Genomic DNA, 25547 nt, shown 5'->3' with positions numbered 1-25547 from the left:
TCAGCATCCTGGGAAGGGACTTGGGGCATCTTCCTGCTTCAGAGGGTTCAGGAAGGGGACAGGGATGCTGAAATTGTTTTTGGAGGGTGGGGGACACATTTGGGCCACACCGGCTGTGCTCAGGGGCTGCTGTCAGTCCTGTTTTCTGTCATTGCTTCTGGCAGTTGCTCCAGGTACCGTGTGGTGCTGGGGCTCACAGGCTTCCCGCATGCAGCACATGAGCTCATCCCCTGGAGCTGCCGCTCCAGCCCCAGCGTCCAGATTTAATTAGTTACCTTTTTTGTTGTTTGTTTTTGGACCACACTGGGCAGTGTTCAGGGGCTACTTCCAGCTGTCTGCTCTGGGGTTGCTCCTGGCAGTGCTCAGAGGGCCATGCAGTGCCAGGATTCAAAGCAGGGTTGGCATTGTATAGGGCAAACACCTTAATCCCCATCCTGCTGCTCAGGTCCTGTGGATTTTGAATATTAAAACCAGCCTCACTATAGCTGGAACGATAGTACAGTGAGTAAGGTGCTTGCCTTGCACATAGCAAACCCGGGTTTGATCCCCAGCATCCCATATGGTCCCTTGAGCACCTCCAGGAGTAAAAATTCCTGAGTGCAGAGCCAGGAGTAACCCCCGAGTACCACCAGATGTGGCCCCTAAAACAAAATAACAAAAGAATAAAACAAGCATCTCTGTTCTCAGGTCTAATCCCTCCTTCCCTCCCACTGCTCCCCTGCCTGAATGTTCTGCACCTTTTATTGGTATTGGTCGGTGATCTGCTCACAGCTCCTGGCTTCCCCATCCCGAGAGCTGAGCTTCTGCAGCCTCTGCTCTCCTGTCACTAGTGTTGCCTCAGTCTTTCTCCATGATCTAGAGATGTTTTGAAATTTCTTATCTGCTGACATTTCTGTACTCTTTCTTCTTGTGGGTTTTAAATATTTTATTATCTTTCTGATACTTACAGATTTACCACTTGGGCACTCTTCATTCCTTTGTATTGATCTGAGTTTCCATTTGGTATCATTTTCCTTCCACCTGAATAAACTTCCTTTAACATTTCTAGCATAAGTGATAAGTTCTTTTACCATTTGTTTGTCCTTAAAGCCTTTGTTTCTTCTTCATGTTTGAAGGATATTTTCAAACACGGATATGTAATTCTAGGTCAACAGTTTTTCTCTCTCAGGGACAGAAGAATAGTGCAGGGGTTAAGGTAGTGTCTTATATGCAGCTGTCTCCAGTTTGCTCTCTGGCACTGCATAGGGACCCCTGAACAGAGCCAGGAGGAGTAGGCCCTGAGCACCATGTGGCAAAGGAACAGCAAGAATAACAACAGCCTTTTTCTCTCTGTAACCCTTAAATATTTCATTGGACTTTTTTCTAGCACAGTCTTTCTGTTTTTTTTTTGTTTTTGTTTTTGTTTTTGCTTTTGGGTCACACCCAGTGATGCTCAGGGCTTACTCATGGCTCTGTGCTCAGGATTTATTCCTGGTAGGGCTGAGGGCATCATATGGGATGCCAAGAATCAAACCCAGGTTGGCTGTGTGTGACAAAAGCACCCTACTTGCTATCCTATTGCTCCAGTCCCATGTGCATGCATGCAGTTTTTCTGATGAAAAGCTCTTTGCTGAGGCTACAGTGATAGTACAGAGGGTAGGGCATTTGCTTTGCACACGGCCGACCTGGGTTTGATTCCCAGTATCCCGTATGGTCCCCTGAGCATCGCCAGGAGTAATTCCTGAATGCAGAGCCAGGAGTAACCCCTGTGCATTGCCAGGTGTGACCCAAAAAGAAAAAAAAATAAATAAAAGCTCTTTCCTGTATCAGACTATTTCCTATATATTTGAGGGGTGATTTGGGGGCCACACTCAGCAGTGCTCAGTGACTATTCTGACTCTGCTCAAGAGTCATCCTTGGAGGGGCTCAAGGGACCATGTGGCGTCAGGGATGGAACCAGGGTCAGCCTGTGTGCAAGACAAGTGCTCCAGCCCCTGTAATATCTCTCCCACCCACTTCCTGTATTTTTCTTTTCATATATGATATGTCATTTCTCAGAATGTTATTAAGCTTTTAATTGTTTTTTTTTTTTGCTTTTGATTATTAATTGGGCCTCGGTGTAGTGTTCTCTGTATACTTGAGATTCATTTCATTGCTTGGTTTTGTGGATTTATTATAGTATTAATTTCCAAAGCAAGTTATCACAGACAACAAAAATGGGGGTCAGAAAGCTACAACAGGCTGGAGTTCATGGTTTTCTTGCAGGAGGCCCCGGTTTGGTTCCTGGCACTGCATGGGCCTCTGAACATTGCCAGGAGCACTAAGCCAAGAGTAACCCTTGAGCACCAGTTGGAATAGCCTAAAAACAAATCACAAAAGGGTATTCTCTGGGGCCTGAGTGATGATAGTATTGTGGGCAGGGTGCTTGCCTTGCACACAGCCAACTGGATTCAATTCCTGGCATCATTTGTGGTCCCCTGAGCTCCACTAGGAGTGATCCCTGAGCACGGAGCCAGGAGTAAGCCCTGAGAATACCACTGAGTGACCTCCAATCAAAACAAACAAAACAATCCTTAAAAACAAACAAACAAACAAACAGTATTTTCTTTCTGCTTTCAAATCATAAACATAAAATCATAAATCATAAACAAACTCAGTAGGGCCCCTTTCCTGTGAGGGTAAGTTCCAGGGAAGCATCCTTCTTTGCTCTTCCAGCAGCTGGTGGTCTAGGCCTCCCTTGGTTAGTGGCCCCCTCCTACAGGGCTCCTGTCTTCACATGTGACTTCCCTCTGTGTCTTAATAAGAAGCTTGTCATTGTATTTAAGGCCTGCCTGGGTTATCCAGGCTGCTCTCCCTTCACGACCCTTAATTTAATTACTTCTGCAAAGATGTTTTTTCAAGTAAGGTCACATTCACAGGTTCTCTATATGTGGATATATACAGATAGATATTTTTGGAGAAATTTAGTGTTCATCTTACTGCAGCATTTCCCCTCCTTTCCTTTATTGTTTCTTAAAATTTAGTTTTATTAAAACGCTGTGATTTGCAGAGTTGTTCATAATACAGTTGTTTCAGGCATACAATGTTCCAGTACTAATCCCACCACCAGTGTGATCTTTCCTTCATCAATGTTCCCCATTTCCACCCCCCCAGCCTTCCCCTTAGCAGGTATATAACATATTTCCTTCATATTACATGCTCCAACAAAACTTAAAGGAATGGTAAATAGAATGATCAGAAAATAAATCAGTAGAAATCAATGTGTGATGATTGATTGCTAGATGAGTTTAAGCTATGCAAATAAAGAAATTCAGATCAATTGTTTATTTATTTTTTAATATCTTTATGTTTTAATTGGATCTCTGTGAGTGATACAAAGTTGTTCATGATTGGATTTTAGTCATACAGTGGTCCCTTCACCAGTCTACATTCTCACCACCAATGTCCCAAATTTCCCTCCCTCCCCCTCCCTTAAATTTAAACCACTTAATATACTATGCCTTAATACCTATTCTCCTTCACATAAATAAGGTTTCAGTTCTGACATCTAATATATATTGCATTCGATTTTATTTTGTTCTTGGGGTCTCGTAATCGTGTCTTCTCTGTCATTAAGAAAACTTTTTTGTTGTTGTTGTTGTTGTTTTTCTTTTTGGGTCATGCCTGGAGATGCACAGGGTTACTCCTGGCTCTACACTCAGGAATTACTCCTGGCCATGCTCGGGGGACCATATGGGATGCTGGAAATCGAACTCGGGTTGGCCGTGTGCAAGGCCCTACCCGCTGTGCTATTGCTCCAGCCCCTCATTAAGAAAACTTTCTTAGAAAATTCTTTGCTAATGTATTTTGTAGTTTACATGGAATAAGTAGAGCCTATAAATATAAAATTTAGGAAGAGTGAAGAGAATTAAGAACGTTTAAAGGGGTAAATCTGAATAGACCTATAAAGGTACTTTGTTTTATCCTAAGAAAGTATTCCTATTTTAATATTCAGATTTCTCATATTTTGTCAGAGGGAGGCCCTGAAACTATCTCCTGTCCTTTTATATTTTTGCATTTTGTAGCCACACCCACCAGTGCTCAGAGGTTACTCCTGGAAGGCTCAGGAGACCATATGGGGTACCAGGAATCAAATCCAGGTTGGCCATGTACAAGGCAAGCACCTTCCCCACTGTACTGTTCCCATCATATAAACATTTTTTAAAATTAAACAGTCATGATTTAAATAGTTATTGATAATTGAGTTTTAGGCATACAATATTTTGGGGGAGGCACATCCGACAGTTCTCAGGGTTTACTCATGGCTTTGCACTCACGAATCACTTCTGGCAGGTTTGGGGGACCATATAGGTTGCTGAGGATTGAACCCGGGTCTGCCACGTACAAGGAAAGCACCCTACTAATTGTACTAACATTCCAGCCCCTAAGGCAATATAGTATTTTTTTCTTATCTTTCTTTTTCTTTTCTTTCTTTTTTTTTTTTTTTTTTGCTTTTTGGGTCACACCTGGCGATGCACAGGGGTTACTCCTGGCTTTGCACTCAGGAATTACCCTTGGCGGTGCTCATGGGACCATATGGGATGCTGGGAATCGAACCCTGGTCAGCCTCATGCAAGGCAAACGCCCTACCCGCTGTACTATCACTCCAGTCCCTCTTTTTATTTTTAATTTTTTTTAAGGAATCACAGTGAGATACAGTTACAGACTTACAAATTTTCAGGATTATGTTTCAAGTCATACAATGATCAAGTATCCATCCCTCCAGCAGTGCCCATTCTCCACCACCAGTGTTCCTAGTATCCCTCCTGCCACCCCTACCTCCACCCCATGCCCCCTCCCCGCCTCCCCGTGGCAGGCACATTCCCTTTTACTCTATCTTTGTCTCTCTCTGTCTCTCTCTCTGTCTCTCTCTCTGTCTCTCTCTCTGTCTCTCTCTCTCTCTCTCTCTCTTTTTCTCCCTCTCTCTCTCATTTTGGGTGTTATGGTTTGCAATACAGGTAGTAAGTGGCCATCATGTTTGGTCCATAGTTGGCAATACAGTATTTCAGCACCAATCCCATCACCAGTGTCAGCTTCCCTCCATCAGGGACCAGTGTTCCTATGCTCTCTCCCCACACCACCACCCCACTCCTGGCCTGGAGACCATGCATGGGCGCATACACACACACACACACACACACACGAACACACCTCTCCTGGCTGTGGTACTTGCACACTTGGTTGTGGTACTTGCTGGGGTCCGCAGTACCCCAACACTCAGCTGTGGTGCTTGCTTGAGGGTCACACTCCTTTCGTTTTGGCGCTGGCACATTCTGCCCGTGTCTGCTGCTGGTCACGATGGTGCTCACAGGCTCTGGCTTCCCACCTGTGGTGCTCACACATCTCTCAATTGCAATTCTCACCAAGGGCCTCCCCGCTTTAGTCGGTGCTCACGTGCACCTGGCTAAGGTTCAGAAATTACTTGCAGAGCAGAGCACAGACAGTAGAGGTGCCAGGGTTGTGCTCAGTGCCTGTGGCAGTACTGGGGACTGAACTTGGAAGCTTGTACTTGCAGTGAAGGAGCTTAAGTCACTAAGCCATCCTTTATGTCTACAATTTCTTGTGTGTGTGTGTGTGTGTGTGTGTTTCTTTTTTGGAGGAGTCACGTCTGGCAGTGCTCAGAGCTTACTCCTGGTGCTGCGCTCAGGGATTACTCCTGGCAGTGTTCAGGGTCCCCTATGGGGTGCTGGGGATCCAGTCCATGTTGGCTATGTGTAAGGCGAGTGCCCTACCTGCTGTATTATTGCTCCAACACCCTCCTTCCCTGCCCTACCCATGAAAAATAAAATTTGGAAAATTTTGGGTCATTATTTCTATATGCGGCCATCTCTCCTTCTGTAGCCTGACCTTTGGGACTTTACCTGCGTTAGAATGCTCCATAGCTGCTCACAGATTACTGAAGCTCTTTGAGTGTTGTTGAACATGTTTTTTCTTTTCTATGTTTCAGTTTGATTTATTCTATTATTAGGTCTTCAAGTTCTTTGGTTTTAAAATTCTGCCATGTCGGGGCTGAAGCAATAGCACAGTGGGTAGGGCGTTTGCCTTACATGCGGCCAACCTGGGTTCAATTCCTAGCACCCCATATGGTCCCCCAAGCACCGCCAGGAGTGATTCCTGAGTGCAGAGCCAGGAGTAACCCCTGAGCATCAGTTGGGTGAGACCCAAAAAGCAAAATAAAATAAAATTCTGCCATGTCTAGGAGCCGGGAGATAGTACAGCGATTAGGACTTATTCTAGGCCAACCCAGGCTTAAGTTCCTGAAGCCACGTGGTCCCCAGAGCATCACCAGGTACAGGCCTGGAGGTCCTCAGCACTGCGGGGGCGGTGGCTCAGGTAATATGCAGCTGAGGGCCTGAACAGCGTTGCATGGACTACAAGCCGGGTTGTCTGAGAATCACGGGTAGAGCTCCCAGGCCTCCTGAGCACTGCTTGGGAGCCCCACACGTCTGTTTGTTGTAGTGTCTAATCTAGAGTTAATTTCATCTAGTTTTTCATTTTAAATACCACACTTTATGGCTTTTGTTTATTTTTATTATTTTTTTTTATTTTTGGGTCACACCGGGCAATGCTCATGGGTTACTCCTGGCAGTGTTCAGGGGACCATATGGGATGCTGGGAACCGAACCTGGGTCGGCCACGTGCAAGGCAAACGCCCTACCCGCGGTGCTATCACTCCAGCCCCCATACTTTATGGCTTTTGAAGGCCATACTTGGTGGTGCTCAGGAGCTACTTGCAGCTCTGTGCTCAGAGATCACCCTCAGATGGTGCTCAGGGGACCCCGAAGTGCGGGAAATTGAACCTAGGCCTTCTACATTAAAGCATACACTCAGCCCATCTCTTTCTGGTCCCAGTTATCAATACGTGTTATCTCCAGTTTTTTTCTTCATTATTTTTAAAAAATTTTGAGTGTGTAAAAGCACTCATCATCTTTATTATTTCTGATTATGCTCAGATAAATTATTTTGCCATGGACTATGGGCCATATTTTTCTTCTCTTCACATCTGATCACTTTGAATTAAGGTGTTGGATATTGTAACTGGTGTAAATATTGTGGTGTTGAGCATCTGGATTTTGTTGTGTTCCTTTAAGGAGTGTAAGGATTTGTTTTGGCAGACTAAAGCAAATTTCCAGTAGATTTGAGTTTAATTTGATTCCTAACAATTAGGGCTCAATGTGTCATTTTTCTTTTTTTGAATTAAAGGCTTTAGGGGTTGAAGAGATAGTACAGTGGGTATAGTACTTGCCTTGCATTGACTAGCCCAGGTTCAGTCCCCAGCATCACATATGTTCCCCTGATCCCTGCCAGAAGTAATCACGGAGCACAGAGCAAGGAGTAAGTCTTGAACATTAGTGGATATGACCCAAACATAACCCCCCCTCAAAAAAAATAAGGTTTTATTTGGAGGAGGAGGTTGGACCACATGCAACTGTGCCCAAGGGCCATTTCTGGCTCTGTTGAGTCCTGGCAGTGCTTGGGAGACCATTTATAGTGCTGAGGGATTCAAACCAGTGTTGTTGGGATGCAAGACCAGAGCCTTACTACCTAAACTCTCTTTTACCCCCTGGGCCAGCCTTTTTCCTAGGGGAAGTGTAGCCCAGCTAAGGGGAATTCATAACCCTTCTTGGGACTTTAGTAAGAATCCTCATTCTGGCAGCCCGCTTGACTCCTGCCCTACGTGGACTCAGAGTGTCTCCCCTTTTCTTCCTGTTTTTGTTGAGTTATTCTGCACATGTAAAGTTTAGTATTCAACAGAGACTCAAAAAGACCCTATGCCTGTTTTTGGAATTTTTTTTTTTTTGCTCTTCCATGGATCAAACCCAGGTATCATGCATGCAAGGCATGCACTTTACTGCTGAGCCACATCCCCGGCCCAGTTTCTGGAGCTTTGTAGAATATGGCTTGTTCCATTCTGAATCTTCCATGTAACTTTGTGCCACTTCAGTGCTCCCCATTACCTCTCTGGCTCTCACCTCCTCTTTAAGAAGAGAGCTCTGCTGAGGATTTACCTCGCTGACGAGTAGCTTAGAGTAAACCTTTCCCACTTGCAAACTCCTTTTCACTCGAGAAATGTACCACAGTGAGCACTGCCTATAAAGTCTTAGATTCATTACACAATTCAGAAACCTTTTATTGATGCCAAATTCTTCGTGACCGCACATTCCAGAGGGTATCATGACCCACAGTTTCATCAGGTTTGAGCTAGTTTTTCCCAGTCGATTTTTCCAACAATGCCCCCCCCCCACCTTTTTATTTTTATAAAAGAAAATACCTTTTGGGCCCCTGGGTTGTTTTTTCTGTAAGATTTTATTATTGAATCATTGTGAGATAGACCCTTACAAATCTGTTCATGATTGGGTCTCAGTCATACAATGTTCCAACACACATCCCTCCACTGGTGTACATTTCCCAGCACCAGTGTCGCCAGCTTCCCTCCCGTCACCCCGCACCCCCACAATGGCCCCATTTTACCTTGTTTTCTTTCTATGGTTCCTTTGTCCTATTTGTTGGCCTCCTTGTGCTGTGGCACCCTCATCTCCATCCCATTTACATGACTTTTATCTGCAGCCCCTTGGACTATCCTGGGGACCCACAAGGAGCCATATGGCCTCCAGCTTGAGAAATGCAAGTCTGGAGTAATTTCAGCCTTTATACTCCTCTTTGGGCTGGAGCGATAGCACAGTGGTAGGGCGTTTGCCTTGCACGCAGCCAACATGGCCGACCCGAGTTCGATTCCTCCGCCCCTCTCGGAGAGCCGGGCAAGCTACCAAGAGTATCTAGCCCGCACGGCAGAGCCTGGCAAGCTGCCCGTGATGTATTCGATATGCCAAACACGGTAACAACAAAGTCTCCAATGGAGACGTTACTGGGCCCGCTCGAGCAAATCGATACTCCTCTTTATTTTGACTTTCTGGGCCACATCCAGAAGTGCTCAGAGGTTACTCCTGGCCTTGCACTCTGGAATTACTCCTGGCGGAGCTTGGGGAACCATCTGGGATGCTAGGGATCGGAACCGGGTCAACTGTGTGCAAGGTAAGCACCCTCCCCACTGTACTATTGCTCTGGCCCCAGTTTCAGGCTTTCTATGCCTGAGCACTTGTCACCTGTGTGAGCACCTGTCAGCAGGCAGAGTTGATTCCAGCTGCTGGACTGGGGAGCAAGTACAGGAGTAAGGCTTGTTTGCATGTGGCCATCCTGGCACACTTGGTCCCCAGCACTTCCAGGAGTAACCCTGGCAGGTGTGTCCCAACGCCCCCACCCCTGCCTCCCCCAAACAAAAGTACCAGCTGTGGTAGGTTCCTGGGTTTCCTCCATTTTTGTTTTGTTTATTTTTTGGGGGGGGGGCCATGCCTGGTGATGTTCAAGGCTAACTCCAGACTCTGTACTCAGGGTCACTGCTGGTAGTTACTTGGTGGCCCATATGGAGCACTGGGGATTGAATCTAGGTCAGCTGCTTGCAAGACAAGCACCCTGCCCATTGTATTATCTCTCAAGCCTGGTTTTCTCCTTTTTACCAGTGGACTGACTGGAAAGCACAGATGTGTAGAGAATTCCATCCTCCAAGGGTGGCATTCCAGTCCATCTTGCTGCCATATGTCTGAAAACAGTTTTTCTCATGGACATTTTTTGGGGAGGTGGGACTTGGGGGTTATTCTTGGTGGCACTCTCAAGGACACAATATTTAATGTGGGGATCAAAAGGGGATCAGATCTCTCTGGGCTTAAGTGGCATTTACTTTTATTTTAATATTTGTGGGTTTGGAGACCACATTTGGCAATGCCCAGGGGCTACTCCTGGTTCAGGGCTCCTGGTTGTGCTCAGGGAACATGTGGAGTGACAGACATCAAACTGGGGCCAGTCCCTTCCCTTCCGTCCCCTCTTCTTTTTATTTCTTTTTGTTTTTGTTGTTACACCCAGCAGTGCTCAGAGCTTATTCCTGCTCTGTGCTCAGGGATCGCTCCCAGGGATGCTCAGGGGACCATATGGGGTACCAGGGATCAAACTTGGGTTGGCCGCATACACGGCCTTACCTACTGTGTTTTCTCTGGTGCAGCATTTAATCAAGTTCTAGGAATTTCATTTCAAATTGGAATCAAGGAAAGAGAGGAGTTTTTTGTTTGTAGTAAATTCACAGTATTTAACTGGAATCCCTAGACTCCTGGAATAGATATAAATATTTATGCTCAGTAATCATACTTCTGCCACCCAACAAACATCTCCTACAGTATGATCAGGCTATCTATGAAGTAACAGTAGGGTTTATTTTTTTTAATATTAATGCCTCCTTAGGCATAGGACATGGGTTGGAAGTTGGGCCATGAATTTGCTCTTTCATTCCTGTTACTGCAGCTGGTAGCCTAACCTCAGTGATCTGTCCATGTCTGCACAGGTTGTCCTTCCTGGGGGTGGACCTCTCACCCCTGGGATAGGCCCTGTCTCAGGTGCCAGCCTTGACCAGAAGCCTCTCCACACGCCCCTTCAGTGCCAGATGCACACTCATAGGAGTGATTGGGCCGTGGAAGGGTGAAGGCGGTCAGGAGGCTTGGTGGGGGGGCAGGAAAGAAGGGCCTGCTCCTCCCTGCTGCGTGTCCTGCCTCCTGCCAGCTGTGCTCATTGCGCCTGTCTTCTCTGTGACTTTGCGAAGTGGGCAAGGTGGGCAGCCAGGTGGGTGTCACCTGTGTAGAGGCTGCTGGGATTGGACCACCCCCTCAGTGCCCACCAGGACTGCCCTCCTTTTCCAGGTGGACATTGAACAGCTGGACCCCCGTGGTCGGACCCCCCTGCACCTCGCCACCACACTGGGACACCTGGAGTGTGCCCGGGTGCTCCTGGCACACGGCGCAGACGTGGGCAGGGAGAATCGCAGCGGCTGGACAGGTGGGCACCCCTGCTGACCTGGCCGCGCAGCCAGGGCCTCCCCAGCACCCTGGCCTGACCTCTGGCTGGCTGAAGGGAGTCCGAGGTCGAGCCCCCACCTTGTGACACTGCCCCTCCCCGCCAGTGCTCCAGGAAGCCGTGAGCACCCGGGACCTGGAGCTGGTGCAGCTGGTGCTGCGGTATCGGGACTACCAGAGGGTGGTGAAGCGGCTGGCAGGCATCCCTGCACTCCTGGAGAAGCTGCGCAAGGTGAGCGCCAGCCCCGCACCCTGCCCCACCCCTGGAACCCCATTCCCAGGGCCGCCTTAGACAACTTCCTTTTTATCCCCCAGGCCCAGGACTTCTACGTGGAAATGAAGTGGGAGTTCACTAGCTGGGGTAAGGGGTGCTCTCCCAGCTTGGGGCGGCTGCCCCCCACCCTGTCCTCATACCTCTCCTGCAGCTGCTTCTCATCTTTCTGTGCTCAGCTCAGTGGCCCATCCTCTGCCAGGCAGCTCCACCTGCTGCAGACACAGCCCCCACTGAGGCATGTCCTCTGTGGCCATTTGCTTATTGATTATCTGTCTCTCCTAGAAGATTTGCTCAGGGAGCTGGAGCAATAGGACAGCAGATAGGGCATTTGTCTTGCATGTGGCCGACCTGGGTTCAATCCCCGTCATCCCATATGGTCCCCCAAGCACCACCACTCCTGGTTCTGAGTGCAGAACCAGGAGTAACCCCTGTGCCATCACTGGGTATGACTCAAAAAACAAAAACAAACAAAAAGATTTGCTCCAAAAGGGCAGAAACTGTCTCATGCCAGGTTATTTCTCCACTGACTGGCATGGTTCCTGACACAGAGCACAAGTTCAATAAATAGTTGTTGGAGGATTGGGTGAGAAGTTAATGAATTACCAAATGGTCAGTGCTAGGGAGTGGTGGTGACCAAGTCACCCTCGACTCTGGCCTTGTCACTCATCTGGCAATGACTGTGGCTTACATATGAGGAGGGCAGGAAGAGGGGCCACCCTCCTGTCAGTCCCCTTACTCTTTCCCGGCCCCCTCATCAACCCTGACCCCCGAACCCTGAGGTGTGGCCCAGGCACATGAAAGACCTTCCTTCCACCCAGTGCCGCTGGTGTCCAAAATCTGCCCCAGCGACACCTATAAAGTGTGGAAGAGCGGGCAGAGCCTGCGGGTGGACACCACGCTCCTGGGCTTCGACCACATGACATGGCAGCGCGGGAACCGCAGCTTCATCTTCAGGGGCCAAGGTCAGGCAGGTGGGAGGCGGGGCGCCAGTGCCCTGAACCCCCTGGCACCCCTGACTCCCATGCTGTTCCGTGGCTGGCAGACACAAGCGCTGTGGTCATGGAGGTAGACCACGACCGCCGGGTGGTATACACAGAGACGCTGGCCCTAGCCGGGCAGGACCGTGAGCTGCTGCTGGCCGCTGCCCAGCCCACAGAGGAGCAGGTGCTGAGCCGGCTTACCGCGCCTGTGGTCACCACGCAGCTCGACACCAAGAATATCTCCTTTGAGAGGTGAGTGGGCACGGCCAGGGCAGCCCGGAGCCTGCCTGTAGGGTGCCCACTCACCTCCGCCACTTTGCTTCCCTCAGGAACAAGACAGGCATCCTGGGCTGGCGCAGCGAGAAGACAGAGATGGTGAATGGGTACGAGGCCAAGGTGAGGCCATGGCTGCCAGACGCTGCACCTGGTTTCATGCTTGCCCTCTGTAGGCTGGCAGTGGTGCCTGAGCTCCTGGTCCAGCTGAGGGGGGCTGGAGGCAGGCAGCATGCAGGGCCCAGCGCTGGCCTGAGGTGGCTGATGAGGCTGGCCGGGGACAGAGCACTTAATCCCTGCTCCCTTAATCACTTTCAAGGCATGGTTCAGCCCAGTCATTAGTGTGTACATATTTGCACAGGAACACACATATATACAGACATGTATATCACACCCAGTTAACCCTCCTTATGGGAAGGTTCTGTCATCCCTGTGTTAAGACGTATATACACCCCTTTCCATACATCCCAGGTAACAGTTACAGGTCTGTGAAGTCAGGATTATTATTTTTTGTTTAGTTTTGTGTTACATTTGGCTGTGCTCAGGGCTTACTCCTGGTGTTGCCCTCAGGGATTATTCCTGGCAGGCTCGGGAGACCATATAGGGTTCTGGGGACCAACCCAGCTCAGCTGCATACAAGGCAAGCATCTTATCTGCTGTACTGTTGCTCCAGCCTGAAGTTGGGATTATTGGCTTGTTTTATAAGAGGAAATGGAAGCCTGTGGTGGTTAAATGGCCTGCACAGGATCACACAGCCATCAGTGGGCAGAGCTGAGGTTCAGGCCCGGAATGCCTAATTCCAAACCCAGGTTCTTACCCTGAAGAAGAATATGTCATTTGCCCTGAGATCCCTGCATTGCCCATGTGGGGCCATATGGTATGGCCAATGGACAAGGAACTAATAGGTGCTTCAGAGATCTGTATTATTGCCTTCTCCAAGGAGCCACCCCTGGTTCATAGGCAGGATTAGGGCTGTCTGCTTTTTATTTCCAATCCTGTGCTCCTTCCCTAGGAGCGTATCACACACTAGGTTCCGACTGTCCATTTTCTTGTCTCTTCCACTACACTGGGAGCATGAAGAGGCAGAGATGCTCTCTAGGCTGGTTCACTGAGTATCCCTGATGCCCACTTCAGGGCCTCCCGCAGTAAAGGCTCCTCCCAAGAGCTTTCTTGAATGAATGAATGAATGAATGAATGAATGATTTTATATATTTATTTTCCCCAGAATGGAAAAGTCATTCTTTCAGAGAGTGTAGAGAATATAGGGGCAGGGGACAGCAGCACCAGCTCTGACTCTGAGCCTTGCCCTCCTCCATCCCTAGGTATATGGGGCGTCTAACGTGGAGCTCATTACCCGGACTCGCACAGAGCATCTTTCAGAACAGCACAAGGGCAAGGTCAAAGGTAATGAAGCAAAGGCAGGTGGAAGGAGGACCAGCTCCCAGCTGAGTGTCTATGAGCATTGTCTCTGGCATCCAAGCAGAAGCCAGGAAAGTTTATCAGGCAAATGGGTTTCTGTTTGATGTCTTCTTGATAGGTAGGGCGTGCCACTAAGAAGATTTGAAGGCAGCCGTTGGGCTCAGTGGGAAGGAATAGTCCATTTGGTTAATCTTTTGTGTTAGGTTTGTCCATTCTCACCCAGTAGGACGCCCCACGGCAGCCATCAGGGTGGTCTGCCCCTGCCTCACTGTGCCTCTGGATGTCACCCCTGGGCGTTATTTTGCCTAAAGTGGAAATATGAAATTCCTACTTCACCCCATGGAGGAAAATGACATCCTTAATAGAAAAGTCCCTGAAGGAAAAGACCCACTTACCTATGAGAACCCCAAGCTGCTCACCAAGGGGTAACTTTTCTCCAGTGCTATCAACCTGGAGAGTGACCTCCTGAGCCTCAGGCCTACTTTTTTTCCAGTTTTGTCCCTCACCTACACCCCGGTGTCCTCAGTCCCTTCCCACGAAGGTGCTAGGCATGAGGCATGAGGCATGGGGGACACCTCTGCCCCCGCCCCAGAACCAGCCTGCCCTGGGTCTTAGGTGCTGTCCTTGAGGGCTTCAGTGTCTTCTGAGCTGTCCTATTTCTTGTAGGCTGTAAGACGCCTCTGCAGTCCTTCCTGGGAATTGCTGAGCAGCATGGGGGCCCCCAAAATGGGGTGAGTGTGTGCCAGGAGGGGCCTCTGCGTGGAGGGGTGTGGACAGGGTTCAGGAGGAGGTCCAGGAGGCAACCTGCTTGGCATGCCCCGTGGTCTTCCTTCCCGCAATACCACAGGCCGCGTCCGCCGCACAGTGGCAGTGGGGCAAGGGGCCCATGAGACCACGCGGCTGCCCTGGCCTCAGACAGAGAAGGGCTCACGGCCCCTCCCCGTGTGGTGCAGACCCTGATCACTCAGACTCTGAGCCAGGCCAACCCCACTGCCATCACCGCAGAAGAATACTTCAACCCCAACTTTGAGCTTGGCAACCGGGACATGGGCCGCCCCATGGAACTGACTACCAAGACCCAGAAGTGAGGCCCCTGCTGGTGGGGTGGGGGGTGGCCGGGCAGCACTGCAGGGTGGCCAGGGTACCATGCCTCCTACAGAGTCCCTTACCTTTGGGGCTCTGGCGGGGCAGGTTCAAGGCCAAGCTGTGGCTGTGTGAGGAGCACCCCCTGTCCCTGTGTGAGCAGGTGGCCCCCATCATTGACCTTATGGCAGTCAGCAACGCCCTGTTTGCCAAGCTCCGGGACTTCATCACCCTGCGGCTTCCTCCAGGCTTCCCGGTCAAGATTGGTGAGAGCCCCACTCCCTGCCCTCAGTCCTGATGGGGGTTGGAGGGTGGGGCGGTTAGGAAGGGGGCCGGGTGGGAGGGGCAGGTGGTAGCCGTTGATGCCCCCCTCTCCCATCCCCAGAAATCCCGATCTTCCACATCCTCAACGCGCGCATCACCTTCGGAAACCTCAACGGCTGTGACGAGCCGGTGCCGTCGGTGCGTGGCAGCCCAGGCAGTGAGACCCCTTCCCCGGGCAGCGACTCGTCCAGCGTCAGCAGCTCCAGTTCCACCAGTGAGCACCACCCTCCACCCCCAGCCCGGCACCGCTCGTGACCCCCTCCCAGGGTGCAGGTTCAGGGCGGGGGAAGATGGGGTTGGTCTCCATCCTGACCCTCAGCCTGGCGCCCCCAGCCTCCTGCCGGGGCTGCGAGATCTCCCCAGCCTTGTTCGAGGCTCCCCGCGGCTACAGTGTGCTGGGCAGCCAGCGGGAGGCCGGGAGCCGCGAGGACGACGACGACCTGCTGCAGTTCGCCATCCAGCAGAGCCTGCTCGAGGCGGGCAGCGAGTACGACCAGGTGCGGCCCGTGGCAGGTTGGGGCGGGGCCGGAGGAGAAGGGGGCTGGTGCAGGGCAGCGGCGGGGCCACGGAGCTCACTGGGGCTGGTAACCTCACCTCCAGGTTACCATCTGGGAGGCACTAACCAACAGCAAGCCGGGAACACACCCCATGTCCTACGATAGTCGGCGACAGGACAGGTCAGTGCTAGGCGGGCCCACTCCCCTTCCCACAGTGCCCGTTCACCGAGACCCTCAGCGCCCCCGGTGCGTTAAGCAGGGACCAGGCTCCTAGAGCCAGGGCGACTCCTGCGGGTGTCACGCACGTCCTGGCGCTGCGGCCGCCGGTCTGTCTTTCAGAACCTCTCCGGCAGGCAGGAGAGGTTGGGCCCCGGGTCTGCAGGGCGCCTCGTCTCCAGGCGCCCCGGCGGCGGCGCTGGGAAGCCAAGGGGCCTTGTCGGGATGGGAGAGGCCACGGTGGTGGAGGCGGGGTGTGGGATTCGACTCCTCCCGGGGCGGGGACCTGGCTGTTGCGCCCCGGGGCCTCCACGCTGTCTCCTGGCCCCGCTTATGGTCAGGTGCGCCTGGGAGCCCTCGACGTATGTTCCCCGCCCCCAGGAGCGCCCCGCCCACGCCCCAGCGCCGGCCCGACTCCCCGACGTCGCGCGCAGTCCCCAGCCCGCGGCGCAGCCCGGGCCCCGGCGCGCGCGTCTTCCGGAGCTACGACGAGCAGCTGCGGCTGGCCATGGCGCTGTCGGCGCAGGAGCAGGAGCGGCGGCGGCGGCGCGCGCGCCTGGAGGAGGAGGAGCTGGAGCGCATCCTGCGGCTGTCCCTGACCGAGCAGTAGCGCGCCCCTCGCCCAGGGGCCCGGAAAGCCCCGGCCGCTGCGCCCTCGCCCTCCGAGTGGTCGCCGGAGACTGGAGCCGCCGCCTCTGGGGCCGTGGGGAGCCCAGGACACCGGATGCGGAGGGGCTGGGCACGGCTGCGGGTTACATCTCAGGGCCAGGGCCCTGGCGGCAGCTGACACAGCCCTGTCCCCCTGCTTTGCGGCAGCCTGACCCCCACCCCTCTTGCCGGGGCTCAGAGCTACCCCAGCGGGGAGCCAGGCGGTCCTGAGGGGGAGATGGGTCCTCGGAGGAGCAGCGCCACCCCGTGCTCCTCAGCCGGCTCCATTCTGCTCACTCGCCCGGCCAGGACACTGCCCACGAAGCCTTTGCATCTCGCTCTTCACCCTGGGAGGTGGCTGAGCTCCCGCGTGCTGTGTGGCTGCTTCATCCCAGACACAAGCCAGCACCGCCAGGGCCCAGCCCTCCCCCCCACCCCCGGCATTTCAGCGTCAAGTGCACTTAGCGGGGTGTCCGGCTCCCCCAGCTCCCACACCTCTCCTGGGTCTCAGGGTGGTCCCAGCTGCTGCTTGGGAGGCCAGAGTTGGTGCCCCTCCCCTCACCCCACCCCAGGCACGTTTCTGTGGTCCGGGGAGGGTGCCTGCACTGGCCTACCCCCCAGCCTGGGCACAGCCTGGCGCCTTGGTGGTATCAAGGCGCCCAGCGGGGCAAGCACTAGACCCTCCTCTAGACTGGGCACAAAAGGGGTTGCCCAGGGCCCTGGCACCACCCCACCCCTACCCACCAGCTGCTGCTATCGCCCTCTGTGGTCGTGTGCCCCACTTGCCCCTAAGGGCCGACTGTAAAACCCATCATCCAATGGTGCTAACCCCCGGCTCCCCCGCCCCGCGCCCCTCGAGAAGCACAGGCCCCGCCAGGGCAGCGCCCACTGCACACTCTTGTCCGCGGCCTCCTGGCTCAGCCAGAGAGACTTGGAAGGGGCACAAAAAGGCAAGAGAAAAGAGAAACAGTTCATCCTCCCCACGCCCATCCCCCCACCCCCACCCCCTACGCCGGGGCACCAGACCAATCCTGAGGCACAAATAAAAGAGGCTTCAAACCCGAGGTTTGGCCTACCTGGCTTTACTGGGGAAGGATGCCCACCTGCGGGCCACGTGTTCCTTAGGAACCTGTACGGGGAGGCCCTGGGCGTGCGCCGAGAAGGGGTTCTCCCTGGCCACCCCCCACCAGGAGGTACAGACTGGGCACTTAGAAACTAGCATTTCGCGCGGTGCGTCTGGATTTCCTCCGGGAGGTGGCGCCGAGGGCCGGGGATGTGAACCTGCTTCCTTGCACCGGTTCTCCCGTTAGTTCTCCGGCTGGGGTGCCGCGGGGAAGCCGCCCTCTCCCCTGCGGGTGGAAAGAAGAAAGCCCTCTGCCCGAGGCTGCCGGACAGAGCCGGAGGCGGGGGCCAGGACGGCATGGTTTTACAGCCAAGTCGGGCTCCCCACGCAGGGGGGTGGTGGGGTCGGGTGCGGTGATCAGAGGAAAGACGCGCTGTCATCACTCCAGCCACTCTGAGGAGACCCATCTAATCGCCACCCCTTGGACGTGAAGCGCAAACCCTTCCCCCAATCCCCAAGGCTCGCAGCGCAGCACCGTCGTCGCCGAGGCCTCGTCACCCGCAAGGCCAGCTCCTGCGAGTCCCTGAAGACGCACGCTGCCCCGAGGGCTCCAGACCGACGCTAGTCCGGGCTGGGGGTAGAGCTGGTGACGGTTTGTGAGTCCAGGACTCTCGAGAGGGCCAGAGTCCCCGTCCCCCGCCCCAGCCTGGAGAGGCGTTTGGGGTGCGCGCGCCTGCGCGGCAGCGAGGCGGATCTTGGGGCGCCCCTGGGCTCTGCCCTGCAGCCCCGCGCGCTGCCGCGCTAGTCCGTGCCGTCCACCAGCTCGCATAGCATGTTCTCCAGGGCCGCGATGCGCTGGTCCTGTGCCTGCACCTGCGCTCGGAGGCCCTTGATTTCCTCCAGCAGCGTCTCCAGGGTGGGCTGCTACGGGGCACGGGGAACAGAGAGGCGACATGGTCGGGAAGGGGGCCTCAGGGAGCGCGTGGACTGGGCGTGGGGAACTGGAGCGGATCATACCGACAAGGAGGCGTCGCTGGCCGACTGGCTGCGGCGGGGGCCAGCAGGCGGGCGAACGTCCAGAATGTTGCGCTTGGTGACCCGGAGCTCGCGGTGCTTGGGGGGCACGTAACCGTCTCTCAGTGAGATGAGCACGGGCTCAGCGTCCTGGCCCGAGAGCCATTCTTCTGCCTCCAGGGCCGCCTCGGGACCCGGCGTGTCTGGATAGAGGTCGTCCTGGAAGAGGTCTGACTGCGGGGTGGGGGCAACCGGGAGGGTTTAGTGGAGTCCCCGGCCTGCTCCCTCTGCTCCCCCCCCCTTGCCCTCAGAGCCTCGCCCCCAACGCGACCCCTTACCTTGCGGGGCACAGTCATAATGATGGGTTCACACTTTCTTTCATGTAGCTTGTAGAACCTACAAGCAAGGGGGGTTGGGTTCAGCACTCGGGTAGGTGCCCCTTCCCTAAGCCGCTGCCTGGAACCAGGGTTAGACACCCGCACTTACTGAGCACCCAGCATGCATTGGACTTTTCAACACGGGATTGCTCCGTCTGGTGAAACACCTCGAGAAGGGGTGTTTGTCACCAATTTACAGATGAGGAAATTGAGGTTCTGAGGCTGTCCTAGTTAGCGCTGGGGCTCGCAGTGGAGACAGGCCTGTTTGACACCCCCGCCCCATCCACTCTTTTCCTAAGATCATTCTAGGGAGAAGGTCCAGGGCAGGAGAAGTGGGGGGGAGGGGGGTGCACCAAGGACAGGGCTGCTGACCGGGCTATCTCACACTTGCTGACGTCCAGGCCCCGCTTGGGCATGAACCCCATGCCCCTCTGTGGCTCCTTGCTGCTGAAGGTGTTCAGGTAGTGCACAAAAGGGGGCTCGTCCGTAATCTCGAAGTACCGAATGCTGCTGTCGCCCTGCAAAACCACTGGCCTCAGCTACGGGAGACTGGGGTTCTCCACCTCGCAGTGCATCCCTTGTGCCTGTCCAGCCCCCAGCACCTTGCCGCACAGATAGACGATGCTGGAATCCGGGTCGTAGAAAGGCAGCAGCACCCCATTGCTGGTGTCCATCTCCTGCAGGGCCACTGGCTCCTCAAAGTTGTTCTGCACGAACATAGGAGTCGTGACCAGCCATGTCCCGCACTCCGACAATTGTGGGATCGTCGGGGGAAGCCCCTTTACACTTCCCGCTCCCCTCCAACCCCCGCCCCGTATATTCTCTGGCGACTCTGCTGAAGTCGCTGCCAGCCTAGCTCACGCCGCCCCCCTGCTACCACAGCATGCAGTCACTGCAAACCACCCCCAGGGACTCGGCATCAACAGGTGCGGAGCGCCAGCCCAGGCTCCTTCAGGCGACGCAGCAAACACCGAGCGAGCGCGGAGCGGTGGGTGTGGGGTGGCAGACGCCGCCAAGGGGGGCAGCAGCCTCCAACCCTGTCCGGGAGGGCACGACTGCGGGTGGGGGGCACCTGGCCCCTCTCCCGTGATGCCAGTCCCCGGGGCACACACCCCAAGCTTCTAGCTGCGTTACCGGGTCCCACAGGCCCAGCTCTCGCTGGCTCATGCGGGTGAAGCCCGTAGTGAAGATGTGGCCCTGGCGCGTGAAGACGGCCCGCATGGGCCTCATCCCCTCGTGGGCCGCAAACCTCTCCTGGGGGGAGGAGGGAGACGGGGCGTCACCAAGCTGCCTCGCAGGGGGCCTGGGAGGGCCCGGCAACCAGCGTGTGGCCTTGGATGTGGGTTGGGGTGGGCGGGGTGGGCGTTGGCGGGAAGCAGACCAAAGGGCGGGGGGTTGGGGGGGCAAGCGCTCCGCTCCCTGGGGCGCCCCAGGCTGGTCCTAGGTCTGGAGCGTGTGAATTCACTCGGAGCTGGGATGTCTGCAGGCTCCCTGAAGTCGCAGCGAGGTTTTTCCCGCAGGGAGTTCTTTGCTCCGCTTCGCCCGGGCTGGCGCAGCGGACGAGCGAGTGGGCGCCCGCCACACGGCCTGGCCTACCGGTCCCCGAACGAGCGCCGGTTGCTGCAGGCTCGTCCTGCTGAAGCCGGTGCCGAGCCCCGCGCCGTCGGCGGTGAAGGCAGCGCGCGGGCGCCCCCGTGAGGCCGGGCTCGCTCCTGAGCGCGGGAGCAGTGGTTAGAGTGCCGCGCCGCGCCGCACCCCTCCGCACGCACGCACACACGCACACACGCACACACGCACCAGCCTGCGGAGGGCCCCGCCACACGCGTGGGTGCCCCGTCCACCCGCGCAGCGGGCCCACTAGCCAGCTACAGGCCCCAGCCCCAGGAGGGCTCGTGGTTCGGGCCCTGGGCTCAGGTTTCATGCACATTAGGCCTTTAGGCTAGAGGGAGGGGTTCGTAGTTCCCGCTCCTCAGTCTCCAGCATCCCATCTCAGACCTTCGGAGACGGTGCGGAGGAGCGAACAGGAAGAGAGAGCAGAGACACGAGGGCAAGGGCAAGCGGGTAGCACTGTGTAGGGGAGGGTGGGGAGAGGCGAGAGCTGAGGCTCAGAAATTTGCGGGTACAGGCGCGTCCTGGCTACTCACCGCCACCACCTGGCCTTTGCGGGGGTCGATGACGCGCAGGGTCTTGTCCTTGCAGGTGGTGGCCAACAGGCTGCCGATGCTGTTCCAGCACGCGCTGTGGATGACGTCAGGGTGCATGTTGTCCAGACTCAGGAGCACCTCCCCAGTGCCCACGTTCCAGATGAGGATCACATTGTCTCCACCTGCCCAGAGTGGCCAGGCACGGTCACCGGGGCCCCTCCTTGCCACTCCCCCCCATCTCTGAGGAGGACCCCTTCCTAGGCCCCCAGACCTGCGCTGAGCAGAACATTCCGGGCCGTGGGGTGCCAGGAGAGGATGCCCACGCGTTTGGAGTGGCCCTCAAGGGTGATGATGGGTTCAGTGATGTTGCGCACTGGGGTATAATCTGGAATCTGCCACACCTGGGGCGGGGGTGGGGTGGGGGGAGATGTGGCGGTGGGAAGTGGAGCCTGCTTTGTCCCTCCTACTTCCTGCACCCTCCCACACCCCTGCACCCTTACCCCTCCCCGTACCCCTCCTCGTCTCTGGACTATCCATCTCCCTTGCCCTTTGCCCTTCCCCCTCTCCCAGCACTCCTCCCTCTCTCCTTGCACCTCTCCTCTCTCCCAGCATCCCCCACCCACACTCCTTGAATGATAACGGTTAACTCATAACAAGTTAGAGGATGGAGTCAGCCAGGGAAACAGCAGCTGAGAGCCAGGAGAGGGCACTGCTAGCACTGGGAGATGGCCACCACTGCAGGAACACTTCCGTTTTCTGGCCCCTGCTTGGCAGGCCCCAAGCTGGCCCTGGCTATTATTAGCCGAGTGCATCCTGGGAGAGGGTGAGGATGGTACTAAAAATAGCCTGGAGGCCAGGGAGAGCAGGGCAGGGCTGGGCAGCAAACCTCCCTCACCCCCTTCCCAGCCCCTACTGCATCCACCTACCATGACAGTGGTGTCATCTGAGGCACTGGCGATGACGTTGTCATTGTGCGGACACCAGTCAATGTCTAGCACAGGGGCTGTGTGCCCAGTGACCAGAGGGTGATTCTTGTCCACTCGCCCTGTCTGTGGGGGGGGGGGTCAGAGAGGGAGCTGTGGGGCCACTCTCCTCTGTTCAGGCAGAGAGGACTGTGGGGCCCACTGACATCTCATTCTCTACCACCTATTTTCCTTGTTTTTTTGGCCCACGCCCAGCAGTGCTCAGGGGTTACTCCTGGCACTTTGGGACTCAGTGCAGTGGGGGATGATGTCAAGCCTCCAGCATGCAGAGCATGTGCTCTGGACGGCCAGCTTTCCAGCCCCCTATCACCAAGATTCTTCTTGCAGATCTCTCAGTCATCTCCCGCCTGCTCCTCAAATTCCTGAAGGTGGACAGTGTTGAAGTCATTCGGAATCGAGGCATCAGACAGAGAAGGAAGATGACAACCAAACACATAGCAAGGTCCTGGCAGAGACAAGACTTGAACTCTCACTCCAGTGCTTTTCAAAATAACACCTACTTGGAGGAGGCTGTTCTTGGGCCTGCTCCCCGAACTGGGATGTGGGAAGCCCCTGGTGGGAGAGATCAAGGTGAAGTGGTAGGCAGCACCGGTGCCCACACTATGTCAGTCTCCCCCGAAAGGTCTCCTTGTTGGCTTTGCTCTCGCACCGCATGCAGCTGGTCTGTGCCTGTGCAGCCCTGCCTTTATGGGTGCCCATCTATTTTTGGTCATCCTGAGCTGTTTGTGGGGGCTTAGAGGTCTCTACAGGGGTTGGCGTGGGCCCAGGCCAGGGAGTGGGGGGAGACCTATGGCAGGACTGCAGTCACCCTGGGAGGTGACTGAGGAGGCACTGCAGCTGAAACCCGAGCCTGGATAGTGACCTTGAAGGGTGTCTGCATTGTCTGCCAGTGAGTCACTGACTATTGTCAGGCATCTTCCTGATCTGCCACCTGCAGCTCTCCCTGCTAGGGTCAGGACCCAGGTCAAGGTCATGCCTTGGGGCACTATCTTGGAGACAGGTGCCAGTTGTCTGACTCCCACCTTAGGGTCCAGAGTGCTTCAGTCTCCAGGGTCAATGTCTTGCTGCCCTCATGCTCATTCTGCCCCCTTCAAGGACTGTGGAGGGAGGGAGATACAGTCCTCCCCTTTCCTCAGTGTGACCAAATCCACGCTCACACTAGTTCAGGGGGAAGGTCCCTCACTCTTAGGGGGAAAGACGCCTTTGGAGAGGTGGCACAGATCTGGCCAGGCCCTGGCTCCCTCCACTGCATCAGCCCCTCCCTGTGGCTCCTGGGAACTGGAGCTTCAGGACAACAGGGAGGAGGGGAACCGCCCAGCTGCTCACTGGGCACAGGAAGCCCATCCACACAAAATGCCCGCATGAATGAGGAAAGGAATCAGGTCAGGGCACAGGCAGCTCTCAGGGTCCCCTGGGGTCACTGCCAGTGTTCTGCCATCTGTTTTTTTTTTTTTTTTTTTGCTCTCTGCGTCACACCGGATAATGCTTAGGGGTTATTCCTGCACTCAGGAATTGCTCCTGGCAGTGCTCAATGACCATTCAGGATGTGGAAGATCAAACCCGGGTTGGCTGCCGTGCAAGGCAAATGCCCTACTCTCGGTACTGTCGCTCATGCCCCTCCCCCATCTTTCTGTCCGCTGCCCCTCACCTTGACCAGTGGCAGGACGATGAAGGCGCCCCCACCTCCAGCCTCCACAATGATAGCCAGGAATTTGGGGTTGACGGCACAGAAGGAGCTGTCCCACGTGACCTTGGACACCCGGATGTCCTCATAGGCCTGGTCTGCCTTCGCTGCCTGCCCGAACACATGCCGGAACTTGCTCTGCCGGACCACGCGCCGGCTCATGGTGGGGCCCAGAAATGCCTTTGGTCCTTAGATCTGTGAGCTGTGGAGGGGGCAGGAGTGGGTGGGGCGAACGTGAGGAGCATTGTCTGGCTAATGTACTCTGGGGAGGAGATGCTCTGAGGAGTGGGAGCTTCTCTCCAGGTCACCAGCACCTGGAAAGTGTGGCTGCATGTCGGGGGCGGGGCCTGGCTTCCCCTTAGAGACTCTGATTTGGCAGTGGGGCACAGGTGAGCTTCCTAGAAGTTGAGTGGTTTGGGGCCCTCCGGCTGCCAGTTTTGGATGAGCATCTTTTCTAGGGGCTGGGTTATCTTCTGGGACACCTTCTTCGCAGTTGCCACCTCCCCTTCCTTCTCTGTTCAAGCCCAGCTTGAGGGGCTCAGGAGCTGCAGCTCCTCCAGGTCCTACACTTGGTATCTCTGGTAAAGTTCAGGCAAACCAGCTCTTGCCTTTTTCTAATAATTTGCCCAAAAGAAGTTCCTTCAGTCAGAGTTGCTCGACCAATTCCTCAAGTTTCCTCCCGTTCTGTGGGTTGGACATGGCAGAAGGGGGGATCCCCTCCAACACCCGGGGACTCCTGGATTTTGCCTGCCACACTCCGGAGGCTTCTCGTGGGATGTCTGTCCCCCACTAAACTGTGGGCGCTGGGAAAAGTGGGGTGTTCTTCCTCCAACTCAGGCTGGCGCCGCCCCCTTCCCCACCGGGCACGCGGAGATTCTCCAAAACCGGGCCCCTGCGTCCCGCCGCTCCCCAGTGCGGGCAGTCCTGTGCCCTTCACCCGCGCCCGCGGCCCCGCGCCCGCGGCCCGGCTCCCCGCACCCGCCTGCTGCTTCGTGCCCGGGTAATGCGTTCTTTCCAGACGAGGTGTCTGCGCCCTCCGGGCGCGCAGCCCGCTGTCCGGCCAAATATAGCCACCGAGGCCACGCCGCCCGGGACCGAATGTGGCCGTGGTGGGGGGAAGGGGGCGCAGACCTCGGTTCCCTCGGGAGACCCCCTCCAGCTCCGGGGCGGTGGTGGCGTGCGTGTGCACAGGTGCGTGCGAGCGCGTGGATGGGGGCTACCTGGTCTCGAGCAGGTTCCGGGGCGCCCACGCTGCGATTCTTCTGCGGAGCGGACGGCGGGTGCGCCGGGGGCTGGGGGAGGCGCCGGGGCGCCGGCAGTGCCCCACTGAGCGTCGGCGGCGTCTGGGGCCGGGACTGGGCTCCGCTCTCCGGCCGTGCCCGAGGCTCTCAGGGGCCCGGCGCCGCTGCAGTCCCAGCTGCCGCTGCCATCAACCTGTGGGGGCGGGGCCTGCCGGGGGCGTGGCCCGAGCGGCCCCGCCCCCGCCCGCGGCGGGAAAGACGAGCTGGGGGCCGCGACGCCTCGGAAAAGCTGCGGCCGCCCAGGCCCGAGCTCGCTCCCGCGTCCGCTCCGCGTCTCCGCGGCCCCCGGGTCCGCAGCCGCTCAGGATCAGGTTTGGTGCCTGCGGCCCCCGCGTTCCCGTTAGAGCCGGCCCG

At 55.7% G+C, this 25547-nt stretch overlaps 2 protein-coding genes across 8 annotated transcripts in view; one reads left to right on the top strand and one right to left on the bottom strand.

Moving 5' to 3' along the window:
- ANKRD13B (ankyrin repeat domain 13B) overlaps positions 1-21417 on the top strand; it is a 29552-nt gene extending 8135 nt beyond the window's left edge. Inside the window, exons 2-15 of one of the 6 annotated variants that reach the window (XR_008794227.1) lie at positions 10761-10896; positions 11021-11145; positions 11229-11274; positions 12006-12149; positions 12230-12419; positions 12497-12563; positions 13763-13844; positions 14526-14590; positions 14813-14943; positions 15106-15208; positions 15328-15480; positions 15600-15763; positions 15867-15943; positions 21281-21417. Coding sequence is in view for 3 of the 6 variants with exons in the window: in XM_056126822.1 (XP_055982797.1) it covers positions 10761-10896; positions 11021-11145; positions 11229-11274; positions 12006-12149; positions 12230-12419; positions 12497-12563; positions 13763-13844; positions 14526-14590; positions 14813-14943; positions 15051-15208; positions 15328-15480; positions 15600-15763; positions 15867-15943; positions 16321-16858 (2076 nt within the window). In the remaining 3 variants the exon portion in view is untranslated. Of the gene's footprint in view, positions 1-10760; positions 10897-11020; positions 11146-11228; positions 11275-12005; positions 12150-12229; positions 12420-12496; positions 12564-13762; positions 13845-14525; positions 14591-14812; positions 14944-15050; positions 15209-15327; positions 15481-15599; positions 15764-15866; positions 15944-16320; positions 17692-21280 lie in introns of those variants that run through there. The other 5 variants (XR_008794225.1, XR_008794226.1, XM_056126825.1 and 2 more) reach the window with 5 other exon arrangements.
- CORO6 (coronin 6) lies at positions 17768-25394 on the bottom strand. 2 transcript variants are annotated; one of them, XM_056126826.1, is made up of 11 exons: positions 25113-25394; positions 23857-24094; positions 22152-22274; positions 21497-21626; positions 21226-21407; positions 20216-20335; positions 19684-19788; positions 19454-19599; positions 19043-19100; positions 18708-18938; positions 17768-18614 (listed from the first exon to the last, which is right to left on the bottom strand). In XM_056126826.1, the coding sequence occupies exons 2-11, from the start codon at positions 24052-24054 to the stop codon at positions 18492-18494; spliced, it is 1416 nt and encodes a 471-aa protein (XP_055982801.1). In that variant the 5' UTR covers positions 24055-24094; positions 25113-25394; the 3' UTR covers positions 17768-18491. The 2 variants fall into 2 exon arrangements, with proteins under 2 accessions (XP_055982801.1, XP_055982802.1); XM_056126827.1 differs by lacking the exons at positions 20216-20335; positions 21226-21407; positions 21497-21626; ... (1 more) ...; positions 23857-24094; positions 25113-25394 and adding an exon at positions 19948-20001.
- Positions 25395-25547: the final 153 nt, after the last annotated feature.

This window comes from Sorex fumeus, unplaced genomic scaffold (assembly GCF_029834395.1).
Source record: "Sorex fumeus unplaced genomic scaffold, SorFum_2.1 ptg000063l, whole genome shotgun sequence".
Classification (NCBI taxonomy): domain Eukaryota; kingdom Metazoa; phylum Chordata; class Mammalia; order Eulipotyphla; family Soricidae; genus Sorex; species Sorex fumeus.
The sequence above is the reverse complement of the archived record's forward strand: the minus strand, read 5'-3'. Positions and strand labels throughout refer to the sequence as shown.